The sequence below is a fragment of the Erpetoichthys calabaricus genome, chromosome 4 (genome assembly GCF_900747795.2).
Source record: "Erpetoichthys calabaricus chromosome 4, fErpCal1.3, whole genome shotgun sequence".
Classification (NCBI taxonomy): domain Eukaryota; kingdom Metazoa; phylum Chordata; class Cladistia; order Polypteriformes; family Polypteridae; genus Erpetoichthys; species Erpetoichthys calabaricus.
Window position 1 is genome coordinate 115,738,904 of NC_041397.2, and position 24,803 is coordinate 115,763,706.

The window sequence follows — 24,803 nt, forward strand, 5'->3', positions numbered from 1 at the left end:
TTAGCCAAAAAAAGCATTTGTTTTGAACGTTCTGAGCAAGCAACTTAATCATGGGTGTGTGGATTAAGCAACCCCAGTAAGGTGAGATTTCCAACATGGGTGTTTTTTCTCATTGTCTTTGTGCAGCATTGGTCATGACTGACTTCTGTTATGTCATAAAGTTCTTTCTTTCCATTCTGCATGAGAACATGAGATACACAGATGTTTAATGCTGTGTTCTCCCTTTCTTTTAATGCTTTCTTACATTTACCACATTGCAATGACCCTCAATTGTTCCATTCAGCTATGATCTTATGTTTTCCCAAAACCAAAATCATTCTGCCTTTCAGCAGCTTATATATGTACTTCCTCCAGGTATCCCTAATCTTATTACTAATCTAAAAAGAAGACGCCTTCAGCATTTTTCAATCAATTCATACCCACTACATGCTGTATTTCTTTTGCAATCTGATTTTAATGATCTAAACTACATTTCTTTTTCCTTACTCATTTGGCAACTCACTTAAAATGACTGTCTTTTGTGTGTTCTAAGCCTTCACAGTTTTACTTTCAGTTTGCATCCTTCAAAAATGACTTTGACTTTTCCTGTTTCACATTTTGTCACAGCACCTCCTCTTCTTCCAAACTGCCTTTGCTATGTCAGCATCCATCCCACCATGAAGTTATCTTGCTTCTCTGCATTCCTTTTTTATAGCCAAAAACATCAAATTCACAAACTTCTCTTTGAGATGGTACATGTAACTCTGGGAATTCCTGCGTTAACCCATCCTACAATGGATAGGACCATTTTTCATAACTAAGAAATCAGCAAGACATCAAAGTAAGAGCTTGGAATAAATACAGAATCATGTATCTAAAAGATGTGAAACTGTAAAATGCCGCTTAAGAAATGCATTATACTTCTAAGGAGATGGAAAAAAGGAAAGGACAAGTCATGATATCCTGAATCATTGTAAATACCATAGGCAGCCTGACACATGGTCTGCTTTGGGGTAAATTTTGGACATTAAAGTTGTTCTTTTATAAGGCTATGGTTCGAAGAGTAAAGAAAAAAAAATACGAAACTTTACAAGTCATTATGGACAAGCACTTTAAAAGCATAATCCATAATTCACTATTACACAACAACCCAGAATTAAAAAAAATCAGGTTCACTATTTGTAAATTCAGTTCTTTTTGTAGTTTCAAAACAATGACAATTCTTATGTGTTATTCATTTAAACTGATCTCTGTCACAGCAGAAAATTATAAATCTCTTTCACACTAGCAAATTACAATTCTTTTATTTAATACATCAGACTATGACAAAAAAAAAATTTCATCAAACTTACCCAGTGACTGGTACAGTTCAGTCATCTTAGGATGATCCCAGCAGGTGGTCTGTGTTTGGTGGCTACAATAAATAGAGATGTATTAGAAATGCCAGAACTAACAGTGCTTTCTACATTTAATTTTTTCATGAGCTTAAAGTGTTAAGTCTTGACATTTATGGACTTAATTTCCAGATACAATAACTGAGTAGAAAATAAATAACACAAAACATTAACATGGGCCATACACTGTATAACTAAAATTTTTACTTCCAGCTGGATGAACAAAGATTTTGGTAAATTCTAATTATTAGAATCTGAAAGTGATAGCTTAGATACAGTACATAATGACCACAGGAAGTCTGCTTATAATATACCCACATTTTAAAATTCATAGCAAGAAATGTAGATATACCAACCAATACTGCATGGAAAATATCTGCGGAGTACAAGATAGAGAAAGAAACAACCAGCCTGAGACTAGATTCTGAAAATGTTTGCTAAAACAAAGTGTATAATTGGTCTATCCATTTATAGGTGGATGATTTTTGTAAACTTTCTTTTCATAATATGATGACACTATTACCAAATGTATATTTAGTAGGGGAATGCCAGCTTACTAGGAGAAAATAAGTTAAGAAAATGTCTGTGGCAGTATTGTAATTTTAATTAGTTGTGTGACACTGTTGTGGGTCTCACTCTCTCTTTCAATACAATACATTATGCTACTTGAACATGGGGCTAATTTACAACACATCAATAACAGTAAAATTATTTACCACAATCATGTGGGCCGGTACATACAATCATAAGACTTTAAAAACAAGATGCAGTTTTGAGGATCCTTCTGGACGTATAATCCATTACTACCGTATTGCAATATTGATTCCACCTTATAACAGACAGACAATTCACCATCATAATGACATGCACAGAACATCTTCTTTCGTTCGTGGATAATGCTGGCAAAGTAAGTTCATAAATCAGCAAAAACCAAAGACACTAAACAACTTAATAGTACCACTATAAGCACTGATCAACAAAGCAGACTTAGAAAATGGATGGATGAATGGATAAATGCACTGTGGTTCATAAAGTGTGGTTCTAAACCTATGCCTTCACATCTATGACACATTTTAAAGTATGGCTCTTTTACATGTGGATTTTTAATCCTTGGCCCATGAGCCCCTACATATTAGCATGTTATAATAGCATTCATTCCAACAGATGACTAAGGTCTTTTGGTTGAGAAATACTATTAAGCATATACATGTGGGATAGAATACCTCTACCAATTTTGTTTTCAATATAGAGCTACTCGAACTATTCACTGCTGTGCCACTGATTAAACATGCAAGAAAATGTAACATGGCATAACATTCTGGTGTGTGCATAGGCTTGGTTAGCTGATTTGAAATTTGAAGCATTTTTAAAATTTCTAGTCACTTTATCAAAGAGTTTGCTATCACACTGTTATTTATTACATATTTATGTATCAGTCAGTCATATTCAAGAATAACAATGATAACAGAATGTATTCATATTATACATAAAATGTTTTTAATACCATTTTACAATATAATGTGGCTGAAATTGCTTTCATAGACAGCACATTTCAACTCAGGTGATAAAAAGATTAATGTGAAATTGTTAGTTGCTGGATATGGAGGAACTGTGGCTAATAGTATTTCAAAAATCCTAAACACAAGATTTTACAAGGAAGTACCAGACAGAGATTTTAAAATCTGTGTTGAAGTCTCAAACTAAACATTTTGGTTGCATCTGAATATGGCAGATAGTGTATCACTGTGGCACTTTGCCAATAAAATATAGATACACAGATAGACAGAAATTTATAGTATCAGAGAAATTCCGAATCATTATAATCTTTAGATAATGTAGCCATGAGGTTGTTTTTAGTGTAAAGAAAATACAAGGTTAGTCCCTGAGCCGTCTTTCATATATATCAACAAGTTAAGTTGCTTTTACTTTTATAGATACATTCAAAGAGTAGGAGAAGTGAACTGCTGTGACTGAGGTTTGTGTAAGATTCTACATTGCTGCCATATCAAATAATACTTCAAAAAAGGAATGGAATCCGGCCATTAAAAAAGAATATGCTAGGTCAATAGGCCTCAAACATGCCACAGCTCATCTACAATTTTTCAACTATCACATGCTGTATATTTTATTTAAAATTGTCTAAAATTTTCCCAAGGAAAGATACAACCTGTGAGTGAAATCATCAAGCACCAGCATCGCTAGGTCACATGTTTGGGGATATCCTACAATTAAAAACTTTTGGCCAAACAATTATGTAGATATTTTTGGATAGCCTTGAACTTAAAACATCCCCTAATGCCTGAACAGCAGTATGTGGAGTAATATCAGATGGGTTAAATGCATTTACACTTATTTTGCCATGACTGGAAGAATCTAAATCCACCTTCTATAACCTCAACATAAATGAGAAAACAATGTTTTATATTGTCCTCAGACTGGAAAAAAAACATCTTCTCTTCATCTTTCTCTTTATGAGGTTGTGTTCAAAACTTTCTCAGAACATGGCTAGAACTCATTAATGTAATCTAAAAGTAAACATGATAGACCTGTGCTTAAGTTTTTATTCTACAAATATACAAAGAACTGTTTCAGATGGGGTTATTGATTTACAGTGCTTTTGTTATCAGGTGGGGGTTGAATGTTGAGTTCTTCTTGGATTGGTTTCAAAGTAAACATTAAAACAAAACACAGCTTAATCAAACAAATTGTAATGTTTTGTTTCCAAATTAAAAAATATATATTTTTACCCTCTCAAAATATACTACAGAAGCTTAAAGGCCCTGTTTGAATTCTGAATGTAACTTTGCACATGGGCTATGTTATGTCTTAAAATGGATGTGCTGGTTCAGAACAGCCAAAAAATAAAAAAAAAATGGTTACAGACTTTAAAGTCCTAATTATTGCATTTGGAGTATTAGATATGTATTCTATTTGTGAAGCAATGGGCATTGTTAACATTGTTAGCAGTGATTCCTGATTGCATAAATGTACAAGAGAACACAATTTGAAATACTTTTCCAAAGTTGTACAAATCTTTGCATTTCTACTTTAACTTGAAATATGCATTAAGGTTGAAGAGAATCTATGGAGAGTTCCACTTGGTTAACATTAATGAAAGATTTCTTAAAGTTCTTGAGTTGGGCTGCTTTACTCATACCCACAATTAAAGTAGCAGCTTCATCACCTTTCAGCTGTTATGGCAAATGGATGAAATTCTGAAACATAGCTACTAGTAAAACACAGTGGCAGTAAAAATGACTCATAATTACTGATAGCCACTGGCCAAATTTCAGCTCAGAGCAACACATACTGTATATTGTAGACAACTATTAAATAGGCAGCTTAAAAACAATATAACATAAGGCCTTAGCACAGTTCTGTACAAAATAAGAAACTAACAGAAATAACAAGTGAACCCACAGAATGTGTGGTGGAATATGCAAACAACTTGCATAGATGTTCATGCAACTCTGCAAGTTAAATTGTTAATTTTCTGTAATCTTTAGTTTTAGATGGGGTCACTGTGAACTAGTGGTGGTGTAAATCTATTTCTGTACATAATGCAAACCACATATTAAAAACGCCTTTTTTAACCAACAGATAAAGTTACATTTATTATGTGAGTCTATCTAAAGAAATTAATAAAAGACTAACAATTAATTAATACAACAGTACCCTTTACCTTCTATCTTTTTATCACTGTTTTTTTTTTTTTTTTTTTCCTCAGGCTACATCAGAACTGTTTTTGTTTTTCTTTTATGTTTTTTTGCTTGATTTAAACAGTCAAAATGACCAGTTGAGGAAAAAAGAATAATGTCAAGGATACTAAAATATACTAACTAGTCAATTTATGTACAGTACAGTAGTTCACACACATTATCCAACATTTGTATTTGTTCTCTTTGTAATAATGATAAACAAACAGTAAGTCAACTTTCATTGTAACTCGGTTCTCGTCACCATTACTAATACCACACATGGAAGGGGGCAGGATATTTCAATTATCTATAAAACCACACATATTGAAAAAAGTATAGTATACTGTATGTCAATGTCAATGCGTCCAGAAGTGGTCAAATAAATTTAACATTTTCCAAAATGGCCACTTCATGATAGATTAAGACCTCTCATATTGCCTCTCAGAAATGCTGACTGACCTCCCAAGGTACACAACAGACTTTAATTGCAAACCACTAGAAAAAGCTGCTTTGACAAATTCATTTCTAAATTTCGTAGTGAAATAAAAAATACTAATTAATGTGTGGCCCCTAATTAATGTGTGGCCTAATAAAACAAAACTTCACAAACTGCACTTGGTGCAGTTCTGCTCAAAAATCATAGCAAAATGCATGACTTTGTCAAACTAAAAATGAAAGACGTAAAATAACATGTACAGCACCAACAGGACTTGTTCATCAATATACCACTTTGAATAACTCTCTTTATATAAAGAGTACACCCCATAATTATTGATGTTAATTTGTTAAATTTGGCTTAAATGAAAAACAAAAAAGTCTGAAATTGGGATAGCATGTAATTCATTCTGTATAAATATGAATGTAAAATGCAGGCTGCCTGTAGCCATTTGCTTTCATCTGGCCAAACAAGGAAGAGATTTACTCAGAACCACCAAATAACACTTCACATCTAAGACAAGATTAAGGGCATCCTGGAACTTATCAAAAATACCATATTCACTTTACAATTTATAACCACTACACTAGTATTACATGTTCCACCTCACTTTCTTTCTGAATTTAAAGAAATGTCCATTTTGCTGTAAGTAAGAAAGTTTATGGAGAGGAGTGTCTTATATGTGCACACAGACCCACACTTTAAAATAAATTTAAAAATACCCAACTGACAATTTTTATACATAATGACAGGAAAAATATGCTGTCTTAGAAATACATCCTCTAAAAATCAGCCATTATCCAGACATAATTGACTGCTTTCCAAAATAATTTCTCCAAAAGCTCAAATTAATCAAATAATCACTTGATTTGGGTTTCTTCCCTTAAATTTAGACAACTTAATAACACAATGCAGTGATATTTCATTCAATCTGAAAAAGCAAACAACATACTCAAATTTACATTAAAACACTTGGAAGACATATTTACTAATGTAAAAAATAAGCAGAAAATGTGGTAAGTCAAGTGTTGGATAAACAGAAACTAGTAGAAAAGCTTTCAAAAAAAACTTCCCCAAAAACATTTTTGTAAGGTCTATATGGCTAAAAAAAAAAGAAGAAAAAAAAAGAAGCTATGATTCATATGCATATTTTTCATTTGCATAGCTATTATTCACACTGGCTTTATTTTTGACTTGCAGATGACAAAATGATATAAATTCAGTGCCATACGGCTTTCACAACCTTTAAGTAACTAAGTTTCTAGACTTGATATTTCACACAATGAAAGTGTAAAGTATTTTGTAGAGATCAGCGAGGCAAAAAAAAAAACAAAAAAAAAACTCTCCAATAGCGCATTTTGAGGGTTATATTTTGATGCTAGAATTTTGAAAACCACTCCAGATCATTTTATACCTTGAACCCACTAGAAAGACTGCATTATCAATGGGAGTTAAATTCAGCAAATAAAAAATTAACAGAGTTTTCTTAAAACAAAGAATAGATAATTTATCCCATCCCCATTAAACAGACTGACAAGGAGCCTTGGGGCTCAAAACAGCTTCAAACTACCTTTAGAGGTCACTACCCAAGCCTCAAAATTATTTCCTAGGTAAAGGGAAGTCACATGTTGCACAAATATACACCATGCTAAAGCTTCCTTTGGTTTCTGTCCAGTCCTGACCTTCATCTCTGTTAAAAAGGGCATGTCATCAGTGTAGTCCTCCTACATTTTGTCCTTCTTAAAAAAACAACATGCTCTTTCTATTATGGTTCGTGTGCTGCCCTTTATCAGTTTCATGACAGCCTTCCATGGCCTCACTTATTCTCTATTACTGTCAGGTTTTTCTAGTGTCTACTAGGTTTTTATGCCTTCTAGCATTCTGGGGGTGTTGCCCATTTCATCTCAGGTAACATTTTATGTCAGTTTGCCCTTGTCACAATCAGCAAATGCTTGCCTCTGTCTCATTTGGCCTTGATGGCCACTTTTCTTGCCTGTCCACCCCCTTGTCCACAGAGACCCCCACACCCCCCAGTGTACTTATTTCTTTTAAAATAAAAAAGATACATCTTTTGTAAAAATCATATTATGAATTTGTGGCACACAGCATAAACCGATCATAGCAAACTGAAAAGAATGACAAAATTGTCATGCTGTGTGTGTATGCAAAAGGCAAGAATTCTGCATGTGTTTTTTGTTTTTATGGTTTCTAAAAAACTGTTTCAAAAATAAGTAATGTCAGAGAAGTTGTTCTAAATCTAAACTGAGGTTCTCAAATTCAGTCCTACAGGGGCTCAGTGGCTGCTGGTTGGTGCTCCAGCCCAACTGCTTAATTAGAAGCAAATTATTGATGATAACAGAAAATTCTATTTAAAATTTTATTTGTAAGTACTTTCATTCTGTAACATCAATCATTCATAATTATGGCTTGGCAATTTTTTTGATTAAATTGTTCAATTTAAATTGACATCTTAAAGTATATTTAAAAAATAATAATTGGCTTCCAATTACATAAAAACCTGCAGCCATTGAATGTATTTACATGTGCTTTAATAACCCATTTATTCACACAAACCAGTTTAAAAAATGCCACATACAGTATATGCTTATTCCTGTTAGAGATATTACTGTAGAGAAACCGGGTTAACACATGTAGAGCTCCCCATGTATAACCCAGTTATGTGGTCATGTAAACCCTTAATCAAGTTGCAGTTAAAGATTTCTGATGTCTGTTGCACACTGCTAGTCTGCGTTGGTCTTTGTTCAATACACGCATTCAGCATCCATGGTGGAAGTGTCCACAATGATACATTTCTTGAGACAAATGCTTGGGCAATCATATTATTCTTTCTCTTGGTTGAAATAATCTGTCTCAGCAATCTCAAAATTTAGTTTGATGTACTGAATGTAGTGCTAAGTTCAGCAGCATAATCTCAGGAGACCCAGGCTCCATGCTTGTTTTTGGCTTCACAGTAGTAGCTGAATAAGTTTAATCTTTTTTAGAGCATTTTTTTTTACATCCGACTGTTTTGCCAGAGGAGAATCCCATAAGTGTACTTGTGTATATAAACAGAGGGTTGTAAGTAACCAGCTTTCTGTCTTAACTAGGCTAGTCACCTTATCTTGAATTTGTGGATGCATGTAAATGTGCTTATTGTAATAGCCCTCCTGGACCAAACTTGACAATCCCTGCTCTAAAGGGTGCAGACCTAGAGTAGACTGTCATCTACTGGAAAACCCATATATCCAGCTATGTCAATGGGCAAATAAAGAAAATACTATGTATGGATATAAAAGTGCATTGAAGTAAAAAAAAAAAGGTGACACGAGGCAATATAATTTGTTTATTGGGGAAAAACAGCTATATAATCACATAAAAGTATTTGGGGTAAAAAAATTCAAATATGGAGGTGTCATTCCATTATTTGCATGAAATTTAATTAAAACATTGGACTTATCCATTCATTTTACAACTTTATAAAATCCTGTTATACTAAAGATTTCATGTGTTTGTACTATGTCTTACCCTACATGGTATTTATGTGTTAGTAAGCCATCCGGTCATTTTACAGAGCCTTGCTTTCACTTGACTATGCCCAAACTCTTAAAACTGCAGCAAATCAGATTTATAAAAATCTACAGGAGTAGTTCTAAAAGAAATAAAGTATGAGGTAATGAGTCTCAGCCCTACTCTAGCAGACATATTTAATAATGAACTGCATTCAGCATTTTATGTAATTTTCCACATTTAAAATATTCATTATAATTTGGAGTCTTAGGTTATAATTTAAACACCCGTATTTTTCATAATTTAAAAACTTGCACAATTCTACTAATTTTCACATTGCTTGAATTGGCTACATTTTAATGCAGTGGTTAGAAAATATGAATAAGTACTGACACCGTGTTATTTACAGGAGACTGAGCAGAAGTTGAAAGATAAATGTTGCAAAACTAAGGTTAAATGCACCCAAGTACCAAAGATATGTTTACACAAATAATAAAGGCATTCCATTAAGAATCTAGTTGCTCTACTTGACCTCTGTGTGTCCTTCTGGTGGTATGCTTGGCTTCATTTGTATTCTTTGATCAAAAGGAGTGTTAGAAAGCAGGCCTTTCATATCTGTGTTTCCTACAAAATGCAAATAATGACAGTTGCTGCTCTCTTCAAATTCACTGTAAAGGCATACGGTGCCACTCACGCCTGTTGCAGTGCTTCAGAATTTAAGATGATCCTCCAAACCAATTTTTCCATATCCCCTGAGTATTATCACTAGCAACTCTGCACTCCTCTGTGATTCAGCTCATATTTGTTGATTGGAGTGAACACTTGAATGCATTCTTATGTTACAGGCTTCATCTCTATATCTTGTATCTTTTATATCTCTTGTCAGAATGCTTAAATTGTACCAAATGTACCATATTCAAATTGAAATAAGGAAAAATCAAAATTTTACACAAATGGGAAGGCTTATCACATGTAAAAAATGTAAAGACTCATCATAAATGTTTCAAAATGATGTATGCCATGCATCTCATCCAATTAACAACTGAGAGACATTTGGGTGCTTTGCTCAGATATTTAGCAGCATGGTGTACAATACAGCATGTGAGTTACATAAGGAGATTTCAGGTTGCAAGAGGTCAAGAAAATGCATTTTGTTCAGTCATCATCTTATTTTTAACTTTTGCTTGAGACTTAATTTTTGTACCATCATAATGAACTGTTTTGAAATTTTGGTTTCCTTATACAACACTGTGCAACAAATAAACTTATTATCTACTAGGTAATGTTCCAAATCAAGCACAGATCTGGGTTTTAAAATCTAGCATGTGGGATGCAAAGCAATTTTCTTGAAGTTCTAACCTGAAACAAAATGACTATTTAGTGTTCCTGTATTGTACCCAGTTGTTCACTTGAAGCACACATGCTTTGAGACAGTCATAAAATACTACCAATTAAATGTGCTCAAATATTATTATTTATTATGCAATTGCCCAATGAGACAACACTGAAATGTACTCTCAAGTCTATGCATTGACATTATTAGTTGGAATCATAAATTAAATGACTAAATATTTAAAATAAATAGTTTCTAAAAAGGAAGAAATTCTTAAAAATTATTGTAATAATAAGTAAGCAGGCAAATGTATCTTTTGCTTCCAAAGAGAGCAGTAATAATCCCCCAAGGTGTCAAAGCAGTCTGACAATTTGATGGACCATTACTCCATCAGTGAAGAATAATACAATACCCACAAAACAAGAAAACCGACAAAAGTCTCACCTATTAAGAATTTCCCATCTTAAAAAAGACATGTTGGAGTTCCCCAGAGAAAAATCAACTGGGAAATAAGTAGGCTGCAGTGTTAGACAGCTGAATCCTATCTTTGTAAGCACACGTAGTGTTCTTCGGGTTGTGCCAGTAGCCAGTACCATTACCTGTTCTATCAAATCACTGCAGATAGTATGCAATTATTAAAAAACTACAGTTTTTGAATGGTTATCAAAGGGAGTATAAAACAGAAAACAGAATTACTAGGAAGAGGACAATTAGGTGTAAACTGTCAAATTTAAGTTAACATCTAACAGCACCTGTTGGTGTTCAAGGCAGGTTGTACGAGAGCTACGTGCATTTACAGAGACAGCAAATTAACTCATCTCAGTAAATGAGTGATCCAGTTTGCTGCATTAGTCTTATCGGTCTCTGACACACCTTCAACTGTGTGATGTGAAGGTTGAGAATGGAATAGAGCAACATGCTTTATCATGGTGAAAGGGAACAACTGCTTCAAATAAATGAGTTTAAGTACACCAGTCTTTTTCATAAGTGAGGGAAAAAAGCTTAGAAAACAGATCAAAAGCTAGATTAAGTGGCAAAAGCAGTTAGGGAGCTAAGTCTTTGAGAATTTCAGTTAACTTACAATTCATTCTATTTCTTCTCTCTCAATATATGCTTACAAAAAGAGACTGCAATTACAAGTGTTCAAAATAAAGATCTATCAAGGTTGTTCTGAGCATGTAGCAAGGTTGGTCCCTGAACACTTTTCATAAGAGGTACACAAGGCATGGCCTACTGGGAAGGACACAGGAACTGAATTAGTAGGCTCAAAAGGTTTTGCATCTCTGAGCTGAACTAGGAAACAACTAGGAATTCTTCAAACGATGTGATAGAATATACCTGGGGAAAATTAGGCCTACTGTGATCGGTTCAGGTTGGACACATCTGACAAGTCATTTAGTTTGTTTGGGATGTTTCTATGCAGAATTCTCACAGCTACACTACATTTGACAGGCAGAGTAGTGCAGGTGTGTTTTTCAACTTTTGGTTGTGTCAAGGAAAATCCAAAATTCACCTCCACAGTGTGAAGGTTACCTTAGAATTTATTTTTTATTTTTTTATTTCTGCTATGTTAATAATAATAATATTATTTCTTATTTTTTTTTTTGTTACTTTGGTAATGTCTGCACAATGTCATTTTGTATCTTTTATTCCCTGTGAAAGCTGACATTTAGCCGCAGTTAAAATCATAGATGCTTTCATTTGTGGTAAGCAGTGTGGCACATTGTCCCACAAAGCTACATGTACAAGTACACCAGATAACATAGGTATGGGATGTTCAATATAATGTGTTCAAACTTTGACCCAAGGGAAGACTTTTGTGTTTTTGTTCATTTAGTCTTTTTTGTCCAAGTGAGGGCTACCGTCAATTTAATTAAATCAGTGACTAAGTTTTAACTCATTTTCTGTCAAAATTGTTTCAGTATGCACACCCTGATGAGGTGGACATGTTTAAGGATACTATATTCTGTTGCATCTTCTTCCACTTCTTATGGTTACAAAATATTGTGTCATTGTGTTTTGAGAATCCACACCATAAGAGCAGTGTAACAACATGTTGTGGAATCATGCTTCAGACAAGACCAGTTATGGCTTTGGTAAACTTTTCGACTCTAAGGAGCTTTCCTCCACCAAAATATACTTCTCTTTTCTTCAGAGGAAAAATACTTATAGGATCTCGTTAAAAAGAAATTATTTTAACGCTAAATAAAATTGAAGCAGAAGTAATAGCTCACCAATTTCTATTTAACTTCTGATTGTAAAGCAATATCAAATCAATATCTACTGGTCAGGACAATCCACCCTTAGACTCTGTGACACAAGGCTACCACAAAGAACTTTTTTTGCATTCACAGGTAAACAGTGGAAAACCACTCTTCAATCTGTGCTACACAAAGATTAACACAATGTAAAACTGTGCACTGTACGTACCCTCTCTAAGCTCTGGAATTTACACAGAATTAGAGTCAACCTAAGAGTACTGCAACCAGATGCTATATTCTCTTCGCCATGTATTCAGGCTTTGCCTTCTCCTTCAACAATAGCATCTTCGGTTTTTGTACTTTGTACTCAGACATCCTTACCAAACTAACAGACCTTCACCACTTGTTGCTCTAATCAGAGTCTTCTCAGATGAAACACCCTCCTTCAACAAAGTCAAATGTAGTCATCTTTGTCATTCTGTCAGTTCTTAGCTAATTTTGTTAAAGTGTAAAATCTTGCACCATTGCCCAGTTTACAGTTAGTGTAATATGAACTGAATTATTTGAAAAAATAAATAAAATACACAAGTTTCTTTGCAGCCTTTGATTTTCATAAAGCATTCAACTCAGTTGATCGAGCTACCCTGTGGGACATCCTGAGGGTTCACGGGATCCCCTCAAGGTTGCTGGATATCATGGCCAGCCTGTACACTGGTACTATGAGTGCTGTGCAGAGTGGAGGCAGAACCTCTGCGTTTTTCCCAGTTGATTCTGGGGTTCGTCAAGGGTGTGTTCTTACTCCTACTCTGTTCAATGCTTGTATGGACTGGGTGTTTGGCAAGGTCGTGGGGTCCAGCGGCTGTGGGGCATCTGTTGGTGAAGAAAGATTCACGGATCTTGACTTTGCTGACGATGCTGTGATCTTCGCTGAGTCAATGGAGGCGCTGATCGGGGCGCTTGAGAGACTGAGCGAGGAATCTGAGTGTCTGGGCTTGCGAGTGTCCTGGATAAAAATCAAGATCCAGGACTTTAATGACCTCTTGGGCACAGCCATCAACAGTGTGTCTGTCTGCGGAAAGAATGTCGACTTTGTCAAGAGGTTTACTTACCTTGGCAGTGACATTCATGTCTCTAATGACTCTTCCTATGAAGTCAGTAGATGGATTGGGAAAGCATGGGGGGGTCATGAGGTCGCCGGAAAGGGGTGTGTGGTGCTCCCAATATCTATGCAAAAGGACGAAGGTCCAAGTCTTTAGAGTCCTGGTGCTTCCTGTCTTGCTATATGGTTGCAAGACATGGACACTATCCAATGACCTGAGACAAAGACTAGACTCCTTTGGTACTGTGTCTCTCCGGAAAATCCTTGAGTACCGTTGGTTTGACTTTGTATCGAATGAGCGGTTGCTCATGGAGTCCCGAATGAGGCACATTACTTGGCCGGAGTGCTGTAACTGACGCTCATTCACAATCCATGTGGCATGTTTCCCACGAGGGTGATCCAGCTCGTAAGATCCTCATTGTTGGGGATCCGAGTGGCTGGATCAGGCCAAGGGGTCGCCCACGTGACACCTGGCTGCGGCAGATAGAGGGTAATTTCCGGAGGGTGGGACTGGACCGCGTGTCTGCCTGGGGGATTGCCAACCGGGATCCCAGGTTGTTTCGTTGCGTAGTGGGTGCGGCAACGCACTGTACCAGTGCATGCTCCCCAACTTGATTTCACTTAACACATGAGTGAGATAAGCCCTATTTCAATTTTCTTCAAGTACATTATTCTTGAATACTTTGAGAGAAACGGGGAGAGGAAAGACAGGCCAAAAGTTAATATATAATAGAGAGAAAATGATACTGCATAATTAACACAATTAATTATTGGAGGGGTTGTACTGCTTTTAAGAAGTACAATAAAAGATTTCTGTAGTCCATGACTTTAATTAGGGAAAAGGTGAGCATACAGTACAGATGAATTAACAGTTCAGGATGACGCACTTGCATTTATATTGAACACATCATGAAACTTTGTTTACTTTGTTTTATTTCTCGATTTTAGATGTTTCTATAATTTTCTGAAATTGCTGAAAGCAGTTTTAACTTTTGGCTTTTCCTCGTAAACCATATCCTGTACTCATAAGAGTAAGTCTCCCAGCTTTTTCCCTGAATACTCTAAAGCTTTCATGTTTTTTAAGAGATCAACATGTAACACTCTGTTCTAGATATGGCTTCTCGAGTGCATTATAAAACTTAGGAAGAACTTTTTGCACTTGTACTCTACAAAATAAAGATATAACCCCAGCATTATATATGAGCAAAAGCGTAAGGCTCTATGATATCTCTGCATCATTTTCATGTTTATGAGTTTTACATGAGATTTTAGTAATTACAGAAAAAAAAGAATTTGACTATTTTTGTTTATATTTTAATTTATCAGGTGTCATGTGCATATGACACCTCAGGTCATCCCGTCAGTAGCTGCTATAGCTGGGAGCATGATATTTTTGTCATTTCAAAGGCGTTTTTTTCTTATAGAGCCTATGTAAAACATTGTTTAAAAAATACTAGAAAAAAAAGAAAAGAACGTCATAGGCAAGCTTCTGCTAAAATAATTTAACATAAAAGGGACTGCACTATCAAGCAATCTTTTCAGAAGAGATTTACCGAAATTGAAATTCTTGGCCAAAGATGAACTTCAGAAAATACTAGGTAAATACTTTTATTTATTTCCCATTTGTTTTGTGCACTTATTTAAGGCCTAAATTAAACCAATTTCACTTTTGGCACAATAATACAATGCAACTAATTTTTGTTTAGTACTCTTCACTAAAAGTAGGTGAAGAGCACCGTTAACAAATTCTCAGGTTTTGATCTATCCATTCCCAAAAATCTGCATTATAAAACTTCAAGTTGGTAAAAAATCTTTCATTATTGAACCCAGGGTTTTTAATAAGAACATATTAAAAAAAACTGAACTAAATATGTATAAATAAATAAACAAACAAAATGTAGTTTTGTAAATAATTAGTGACAAGCATAATAACACAGTTTCATTTTACATAGTTTCAATTCACAATCATGAAATTCAATAAAATGAATTCTCTTGTGGTTTTAAAGGTTGTTTGAAATGGAAAACAAGGAATACTCTAAAGTTCCCTAAAGCCTTGCCAACATTTTTGCATTCACATGTGTTCTTTCTGCAGCTGCGTAATGTAGACACTCTGAAGCACACCAGTAAAATCAAGTCTATTCTATGGCCCTCGTTCACATTACTGAGGAGAAGCACAGTGCTTTTTTAAAAAAATGTGACATACTGCATATTTTCCGTGCCTTTTCATTACCCAGCGACCACCCTTTTTCTGTTTCATGATTCATGCAGGCAAACTCAAGATATGAATGCTCCAAGTGCAGTGGAGAAACAACCAGAGTATTGTTTCTGTCTGTAGCTCATCTTTAGGATTGTGATTGCCAAGATTGTCATTTTAATTGGAAAATCAAGTATTGTACTACCAGAACACCACAACATGATGACAGGAAAAGAGCCCATTAATTTTGTTTCACTAGAGAAATTTATTTACACAGTATAGGTCAGGCAGATGCATGCAGAATAGGTGTAGCAAAATGACGCCAGACAGTTACTAAATACCATTCTTTCTTTCTGTGTTAATGGTCTAAATTTTGTTGGTTTTGGAAAAAAGTTTGTTTCTCAAATATTTTTGTGAAGTGAAACTCCAAGTCTCACTGCAAGTTCAATTTTACGTGAATAGCTGGCTCATCACTATAAATGATGGCTTTCAAAAAGTTTTAAGTCCATTAATCAATGTACACTTTCTCTTTATTCTTACAAATAGAAAAAACAAAACAGTATAAGAGGGTGGGTGAAGAATTATCAACAGCTTAGCCAATTTTCCTTTGCTAGGAGGACTGTACTTTTGCAGTTTGCGGACTTGTAAATTTGTAAATTACCCTGCCATTAATTAAATGTTTGCATGCTTCAAAGACTTATAATATTTTAACATGCACACAACGTATACATTGAGTCTAACAGGCACACATTCTTTATTAAGCTCAACCTGTTCAAACGGTATTGCTTTGCATTCCAATTTAATTTGTCCCAGTTTGTTTCTGTATTTTGTTTTTTATCTATTTTTAAAGTATTAATACTTCTTGCATTATGTCACTACTACTTTTGTTCCTCATTGTGAACAACACGTTAATTCATTCACCTGTTCCACATAGAACAGGAGGCACTGTATCAAGGGGTCATCCATAAGCAGCTCATAAGAGCAATGTCAACACTCTTATAAATTCAGGCAAAAATGAGCTTTCTGCTCATTAGGTTGAATATCAAAATATCACTTTTTGATATTTTTGGCAAAATATTTTTGGTGGCCAAAGATTAGGTGTACCCCTAATATTCAGATCATGACTTGTTTCTGTTTGGTTAATTGGTTTTCATTTTGTTGAGTTTAATGAACTCTGAGCAGCAAATATGATTGCCTGGGAACCCTTTCATTTTCCAAGCTCAATCTGAAAGCTCTCTTTTGCATTTGAATTTAACATATGTAACCAAAGAATACTTCTGCTTAGAGTACTAGATTCAACCCTGTTATTGAAAAATATTTCTATATTAAGCACTGATTTAGGACTTTGTTGTTTCTTTATCATTCTGTTCTAATTTTTGGGCTTTCTTTTGTGCTAATATTTAATATTTCCTGGCATTTTCAGTAAATTATTTTTCTGCTTTATCCTGTAAATTATTAATTACCTTGTTGTTGTTAATATGTGGTTATAAATTAACATTATTTTTAAATTACATCATGGTTATGTACTGTAGGATTTTACCTATTAATTTTAATTGGCTCCAGGGTAAATTTGACAATGTAGACACTGTGTCAGACTATGGTTTATGGACAGATCTGTCTAGTCACCCAGGTTGCTCTTTACTGAGAATACAACCCCATGCTTGATTCAGTTTAGTCTGATTTTGCCCTTCATATGTTAACGAACCAACACAATATAGTCATGAATGAGTAGGTATCCAGGGCATAAGTCTTAATATTAACTTGCTCAGTCATAAGACAGGTACATGATTATCTGATTTCTATGTAAAAACCTGCATTTGTATCAGACACTATGCCTTGAAAAAACATGATTCTTTGATCCTATAGATGTGAATTCCACATAATAAATTTTATCACAAAATTGAACAGAAAAAGAAGAAACTGAAAACAAAGCTGGAAAAAGATGAGTACCTGTTTTTTTTTTTGATGTACTATATATTTACATTTGGGTTCCAATAAAGGAAAAGGAATAACTAGCTCTTCCTTGCTAAATAATAAATAACTGAAGGTGGACACATTAATTACTTATTTATGATTTTACATTTATTACTATAATATAAAAGGCAATAAACTACATATTAGTATATGAATGTGTCTGTCTTCTCCTTAAACACTCAGTTAGGAAAGAATGACATAAGATATTTTCATTTACAGTATTCTTGTCTTGCATTTCCAATAGCATTAAGACGCATTTCTTAAAAACTGCCTCACTGAAATAATACATTGTCTCTTTTTCGAGTATTACATTATAAATTATTTCTTTAAAACATTCCTGCAAACCTCAGTCTCTAGACTCATCAAAACAGTTTGTGAAACTGAATGATTTCAGGTGACTGGAATTTGAAAGGTGGATTAAGAAGGCACAAGACCATTGTTAAAATTTTGTATTGCTTTCATTTTCAGATGTCTGCCAAGAGCATTTGTTAACTATTTATGTTCAACTACAGTAAAAAGGTGTCATTTTGCTTGACTTCACACTACAGTAAAAAAGAAAAAAAGTTATTTTACACTGCAATCAAGTCATTAGGAAGGGCATATTAAGCATGTTAAATATAACTAGCAATATTTTCCACTTAGAGTTTGTTCATCCATGCCAATCACTGTCTGTGTGAAGAGGTTTTTTTTTTTTTCAACGTTTGTCCCATTTTCCCTGAGTCCTTCCAATCTTAAAAATGTGTATATGCTAGGTTGAGTGGTAATCCATTGAGTCCAGATGTAAGTATTAGATTTGTCATATTTACATTTTAATTTCAAATGTTTAATAAACATTTATTATAGTTTGAATATTTAGTATTGAACTGAAAATTGTAAATGCCTCCATTGAGCACTGCCTACTCCATGCACTGCTATGTAATAGGATTGAAATTATAAAAGCCATCATTTTACTTACACCTCACTTCCAAAAACAGTGTATTTTAGTTTGGAAAGCCTTAAACTAATTTACATGTCTAAAGTCTTTTTTTCTTTTAAAATAAAGGCTATTGTAAAGAACTTCCTCTCTAATAGCTGAAGGAGCCCACCAGCTATTGACTTTTGAATCTGAAAACTCCTGCCAACAGCAGTGACTGAAGATTGATTCCTATTTTAAGTTGATATCAGATTTTCTGCATGCACAGACTGACATGATCAATGGTAAACCAGATAAGCATGTACTTCATTATTTGCATTTTAAACTACCCTTTGCACACAGTGAGGTAGTGCTAACTTTGAATGGAAAAAAAAGCAGTTCACACAGTCACTTTGCTCTGTGCCAGCTAGAATATGCAACATCTCTTTTATATAAAATGGAGCAGTATGAGTTTTGATGCCTCACAAATTCAATAACTGAATGTACCAAACATAACACTGTAATATTCAGCAGGTTAATTCTTTAGTTTTCAGTCACCTACAACAAACAACACAAAGTTGGATACTACAGTAATTGCTCAAGCATTGCATTGTTTTTTAAGTATGCTATTGCAGTTCCTATGTTATTTTCAGTTGTTTAATTGATTTGTGTTCCATAATACTGTTTAGTAAACCAATCACTTAAACTTATTTGGCCAATCACTGACATATTCAATTTCCCCAAATCTAGATCTGTTGTTTTCACTTCAGTATTAATATTAAAGGACGTAAGGCACATCAATAATGTCTGTGGATATAATACAAAAAAAAACCAAAAAAAAAAACCAATATAGTATCTTATGGACGTAAGGCACATCAATAATGTCTGTGGATATAATACAAAAAAAAAAAATATAGTATCTTATAGAATTAGACAAGCTCTGAACTATAAAAAAAAAATTATGGATAACAAATGATAATTAAACATCTTGAACCAATCTCTATGTGTATTACAAACATGCAAAATAAGTTGCTTGTCAGCAGATATCCTTTGTTCAAAAAACACAGTGCTACCCATGTGTTCCAGCAGCTCTGAGCTTTCAAATGTGCTAAACAGAACCTAATTAACTGATGTGTCTGCCAAGGCTGATTTGATAATCAGGGTCGATTATTATAATAAAACCTTTTTCTCCTATCCGAAGTTGCACATAAAATTTTAATTCAAGGCTAAATAAGATAAAGAGAAGATAATAGGAAGTTAGGCAAATCTCATCTTACTAACAATAAGCTGGTCTGATTTTTCCAAAGCAAGTGAATCATGTGACTTCCCAAGCTGTAAATGTCACTGAAAAATGTATCTACTCAGTAGATCACTGTTAGATCAATGACTTGGAAGGAAAATACAAGATGTTGTACCAAACAGCTAAGATAGTTGGCCATTACAAGCAGTATGACACACAGATGCTTCTGCTTTCTCCAACTTGATCCGCAATGCTTGCAAATAAGTATGTGAACAAGGAAAAAAGGTGCTTTGTTTTTTATATTCAGTCCACTGTGAAAAAGGTCAATCTGGTATTTTTAAAAGCTATACCTTACCTCACATCCCAATGGTCTACAAAACGAAATGTGATCCTGCAACATTTCCATCTCAAGGTTAATAAAACAGGAAGTACAAAGCAAGTGAATCTGACTTTACACAACTGCAGCAAACTGTTCCTATGGTGCCTAATGTGGTAAGAAGTGCCCCTCTCAGTACAAATGCAATTGGATAGGACCATAAAAAGTTCTGAATAAGTTTGAAGAGCATCTTTCAATGTGATCAACCAGACTGAACAGGTAAAACACAATTGTACTTTTTCACCTCTTTGAAAAGAGTGAAAATATGAGTTGTTGTAGGCTAATAAATGTAAGATGTGCAACATTTAGAGTAAAACCTGGACAAACAAATGCACATTTTTAACATTTACTCAGAACATGTTTTTGAATAGCTTTCTTGACAATGTTAAGTTCCTTCTACCTTGGAAGGCTGCAAAAACATCAACATTTTCAGCTCAAAAATTTGAGTCTTTTATATCTGAATGTGAAAATAATTATATTTTACCCAATGTTTTCAAATAACATTTCCAAAGAACGTATGTTAGATTTTTTAATACACTGTGCTGAAATGTAAGTAGATATAGTGCGTATGAAATAATATAAATAATTTGAATATTTAATTTTCACTTATAAGATCACTGCTTGTGAGCTCATGTAACAGGGACACATGGGAAGGACTTTGACATGACAGCACTGCTTAACCTTTCATCTTCATGGCTTGCAACTCAGAACAACCCGAACTGGAAAAGGATTCATGAACTAAATGCCATGCTTTCTCCGCTTCCTTGACTTTCAGCCTCGACTATATTTAAATGCCTAAAACAGCCACAGTAGCTTCAGAAGAGAACACATGGTGAAAGACCACATTGGTAATGCCTGAACCACTACACATTCTCTTCAAAACTTGTTAAATGGTAATAAATTAGGTCACTGTCTGGTACCCCAACTTTTTGTGACATATTGGGTCTCTTTTTTAAACAACATAATAAATTTGTTAAAATAAAATGAGAATACAATAAAGTTGATAACTTACATTATCTCCACCAGAAACATCAAAATGCAAAACTGAATATTAGAATATATTAAAATGAAAACCTTCCTCACTACTGTATTTGTTGTTTAAGGCTTACACTTATAAGTAATACCCAGCTTGGATTCTTTTGAATTATGCTGGCCAACTTATATATTTTACTATTAGCCTGTTATATTAGCAAAATTTAAATAATCTGTTATATCTACCTGTAATTACAAAATATTTCATAAGTGCAACACAAATGCACATGTGCATGCAAGAAGTGCTTTTGAAAAAGTGAAAGGAGCTTAGAGCACCTCAGAGGTGTGACTAATACAGACAGTACATACAGTATATGTATGTATTGTGTTGACAATTTTTTTCCAAATAGGCACATATTAAACACTTTTCTGCTTAAAATGAAGGAAACTGGCAAGTCCTTGCATTATGGGACTTTCTTGGATTTTGTCAGAGGAAACAGACAAAAGTAATGTTTTGGCACATTCTTCTGTGCCAATATTGGCGTAATTTATACTTTATGAATGATGCATCTGAAAAAAAAAATAGACGTGTAAACACTTTTATTTATTATAGAAGGGACAAGCTTAAAATCATTTAATGTAATATGAATACTTTTAACTTTGAAAAGCATTCTTGTTTACACTGGGAATAAAAAACATGGACAGGCCAATTGATTTGATTTTTCCCCAGACATGACTATTCTGATATATTTTAAAAATAAATAAATAATACATTTTATTTATATAGCGCCTTTCCCATGCTCAAGGCACTTACAGAATATAATAAAGAACGGCAGAATATACAGTATATAGCATTGTACAAACCAGATAAATAAATAAAGAAGATTAAGACAGTACATTCTGAAAAAAAAACAGACAACATAATTTTAGGACTGAGCTAGGTCGAAGCTTAACCCAGGTGTACTGAATACAAGACTAGAATTAGTCCTTCAAACGACCCGTATGCAGAAATGCTCAAAAATATCTTGTGATTTAAACCTTTTCAATTTTAAGACTGGCGATCCTAAATTGTCCCTAGTGTGTGTGGGTGTGTGTGCTTGTGCCCTGTGGTGAGCTGGCGCACTGCCCAGGATTTGTTCCTGCCTTGCGCCCTGTGTTGGCTGGGATTGGCTCCAGCAGACCCCCGTGACCCTGTGTTAGGATATAGTGGGTTGGATAATGGATGGATGGAAAATTGACAGCCATATCTTCCATCAAGTGCTACAGCAGCATCCTGAGAATCTTAAACCACAAGACATACAAACACATTTAAGTTCTATTGTGGGAGCAATTTAACACTGGTTATTTAGTAAATTGGGTGATAACTTATAGCATATGTCTCTGAAATTACCTGTGGTTGTAAGCTGAAAGAACCACTGAATAGGATTCACTGCTATTCTCACACAATTAGCCCCTAAACAAAGAGCAGCCTCATACAGCTCGTACCACTTAGAAGCAATGCAGTACCAAGGAGTACTATGATGTTAATAATGTTTCTAATTTTAAATTAGGCACCAAATTGATATGTTTTATTGGAAGAATCGGAGAGTGGGATATTAAGATCACTTGTTCTGCTGTGTCAATAATGCAAAACAGTCATTGTGCATCCAATCTGCAAAAAGCAGGCTTAATCAGTGCTATCATTATAATCTTCGTTATGTTGTACCTTTCTATGGCATATTGGTGGCAAATAAATGAAAGAGATTAACATAAACTTTTCTCATAGCCCTTTGAAACAGACTAACAGTTTAAAAAAAAAAACATTGCTGATAACATATGTGGAATATACAGTTTTGACTATTGTATATAAATATGATCTTATTGAAATAAAGAAAATTGCATTTAGGGAAATTCACCAAAAACTATTAGACCTTTAATTAGAATGTGCCTGTGAAAATGAAGAAAAGGAAAACAAAAAATGAGTCCACCTTACTATGCAATGTCAGCAAAAATAACAGAGCTAAATGCATTATAGGTCCAACATACAAATGTGTAGTACATTTTGATGAAAGTTTAAATATCTGAATTTTGTACATAAATCTGCAGTTGAATAAATTAATTCAAATATGAACGTTCATACAAAATAAAGCTACTTTTTCTTTTTTTACAATTTGCAGAGGAAGGTATAATTGATTACTGTCATAACAAACGTGGAGAAATCCACTCAAATCACTTGACTATTAGCTTCAATGTCCACTTTGCACAATGATTGTACTTCAAAAATCTTCCCTAATATATAAACTGAGACATGTGTACTGTAAGTAGTCAAAAAGGAGCCTCAATTACATTGTCTCAACAAATCCATACAAATAGTCTTGTTTTCTGTTATTCTAAATGAGCTGCAATTACAAGAATCTACACATTAAACAGATTACTACCAGAAGCCGTTTGTAGAAACAAATTGTGAAAAATTAACAGACAATGGTCTGAACCAAAAAAATCTTTTGGATCATCATTCTTTTCTAACTGGCACCTTATCAATATATCACTCCTATTTATTTAACATATAATCATTTCACAATATTATACACAAATCAGGAAAACTTAACAGTGTTTTGCTAAGGTGAAAGTGACATACCAAACAAACAACAATGGGTAGCATCAGGAGTAGAATGGAAAAACTTAAAAACCAGGAACAGAAACAGGTACGAAGATGATCGGATCATTCAATTAAAGCCTAATACATAAACCAAAAATCATAGAACACTCACCAAAAATCATATGTCCCTATTAGGGCTGAGCCGATGGTTGATGATTGTCTGGATACATCATTGATGTAATTAAAAATCATTGATTGGCTCCAAATACTTGTTCCAAACTGCTGCCATCATTTTTTTTTTTTGTTTTATAGTCTTGCATGCTTCACAAGAAAGCTGTCAGGCGCTCACATTCACAGCAGGAGGCATGTGAGATTGCTATGCTCTGCTAGTTTAGCAAGAGTGCACTGTTGCTGAGGGAAAGCAGCCTGGTCAGTTCATCACACACAAAGTTTGAATGGGAAGAGCGCAAGTATATATGTAGCACCACACTGTTGTGCTGCACGCAGACTCCAAGAGCCCACGGTTTCTCATTCTTTACATCTCTATTTTAGGTAATGAACATTCACTGTGGCCGGACAAGTTAGAATTCCTTTGCGACTTTGGCAGTTTTATCCCTTTTAAAGGGTCCCCTGCAGCTGTCCATCTGCGTGATGGCTCATACTGTGGGTGACTGATCCATGAGCTAAAGTAACATGTCAGTGAAGTTATAGTATTTCTCATTCACCAGTTCTTTTCCTAACTTACTTATCTTGAGCAGGGTCATGAGGCAGCTTGAGCCTATCCTTGTGGCGTTATAAAGTATTTTACATAAACTATGCAGTGGACAGATACGGCAAGTGGCGGCATGGTGGAACTTGTTTGGTCTTGAGGACAGTGCTTGAAGTGGGCCGGTACCATCAGTGCCCATAAATTCAAGAGAACACCCAACC

The 24,803-nt window shown here is 34.5% G+C and overlaps 1 protein-coding gene across 17 annotated transcripts in view; it reads right to left on the minus strand.

Moving 5' to 3' along the window:
- dmd (dystrophin) overlaps nt 1–24,803 on the minus strand; it is a 2,688,357-nt gene that overhangs the window by 185,326 nt on the left and 2,478,228 nt on the right. For all 17 annotated transcript variants that reach the window (XM_051926236.1, XM_051926244.1, XM_051926242.1 and 14 more), the window contains one exon: nt 1,332–1,393. In XM_051926236.1, coding sequence (XP_051782196.1) covers nt 1,332–1,393 — 62 coding nt within the window. The remainder of the gene's footprint in view (nt 1–1,331; nt 1,394–24,803) is intronic.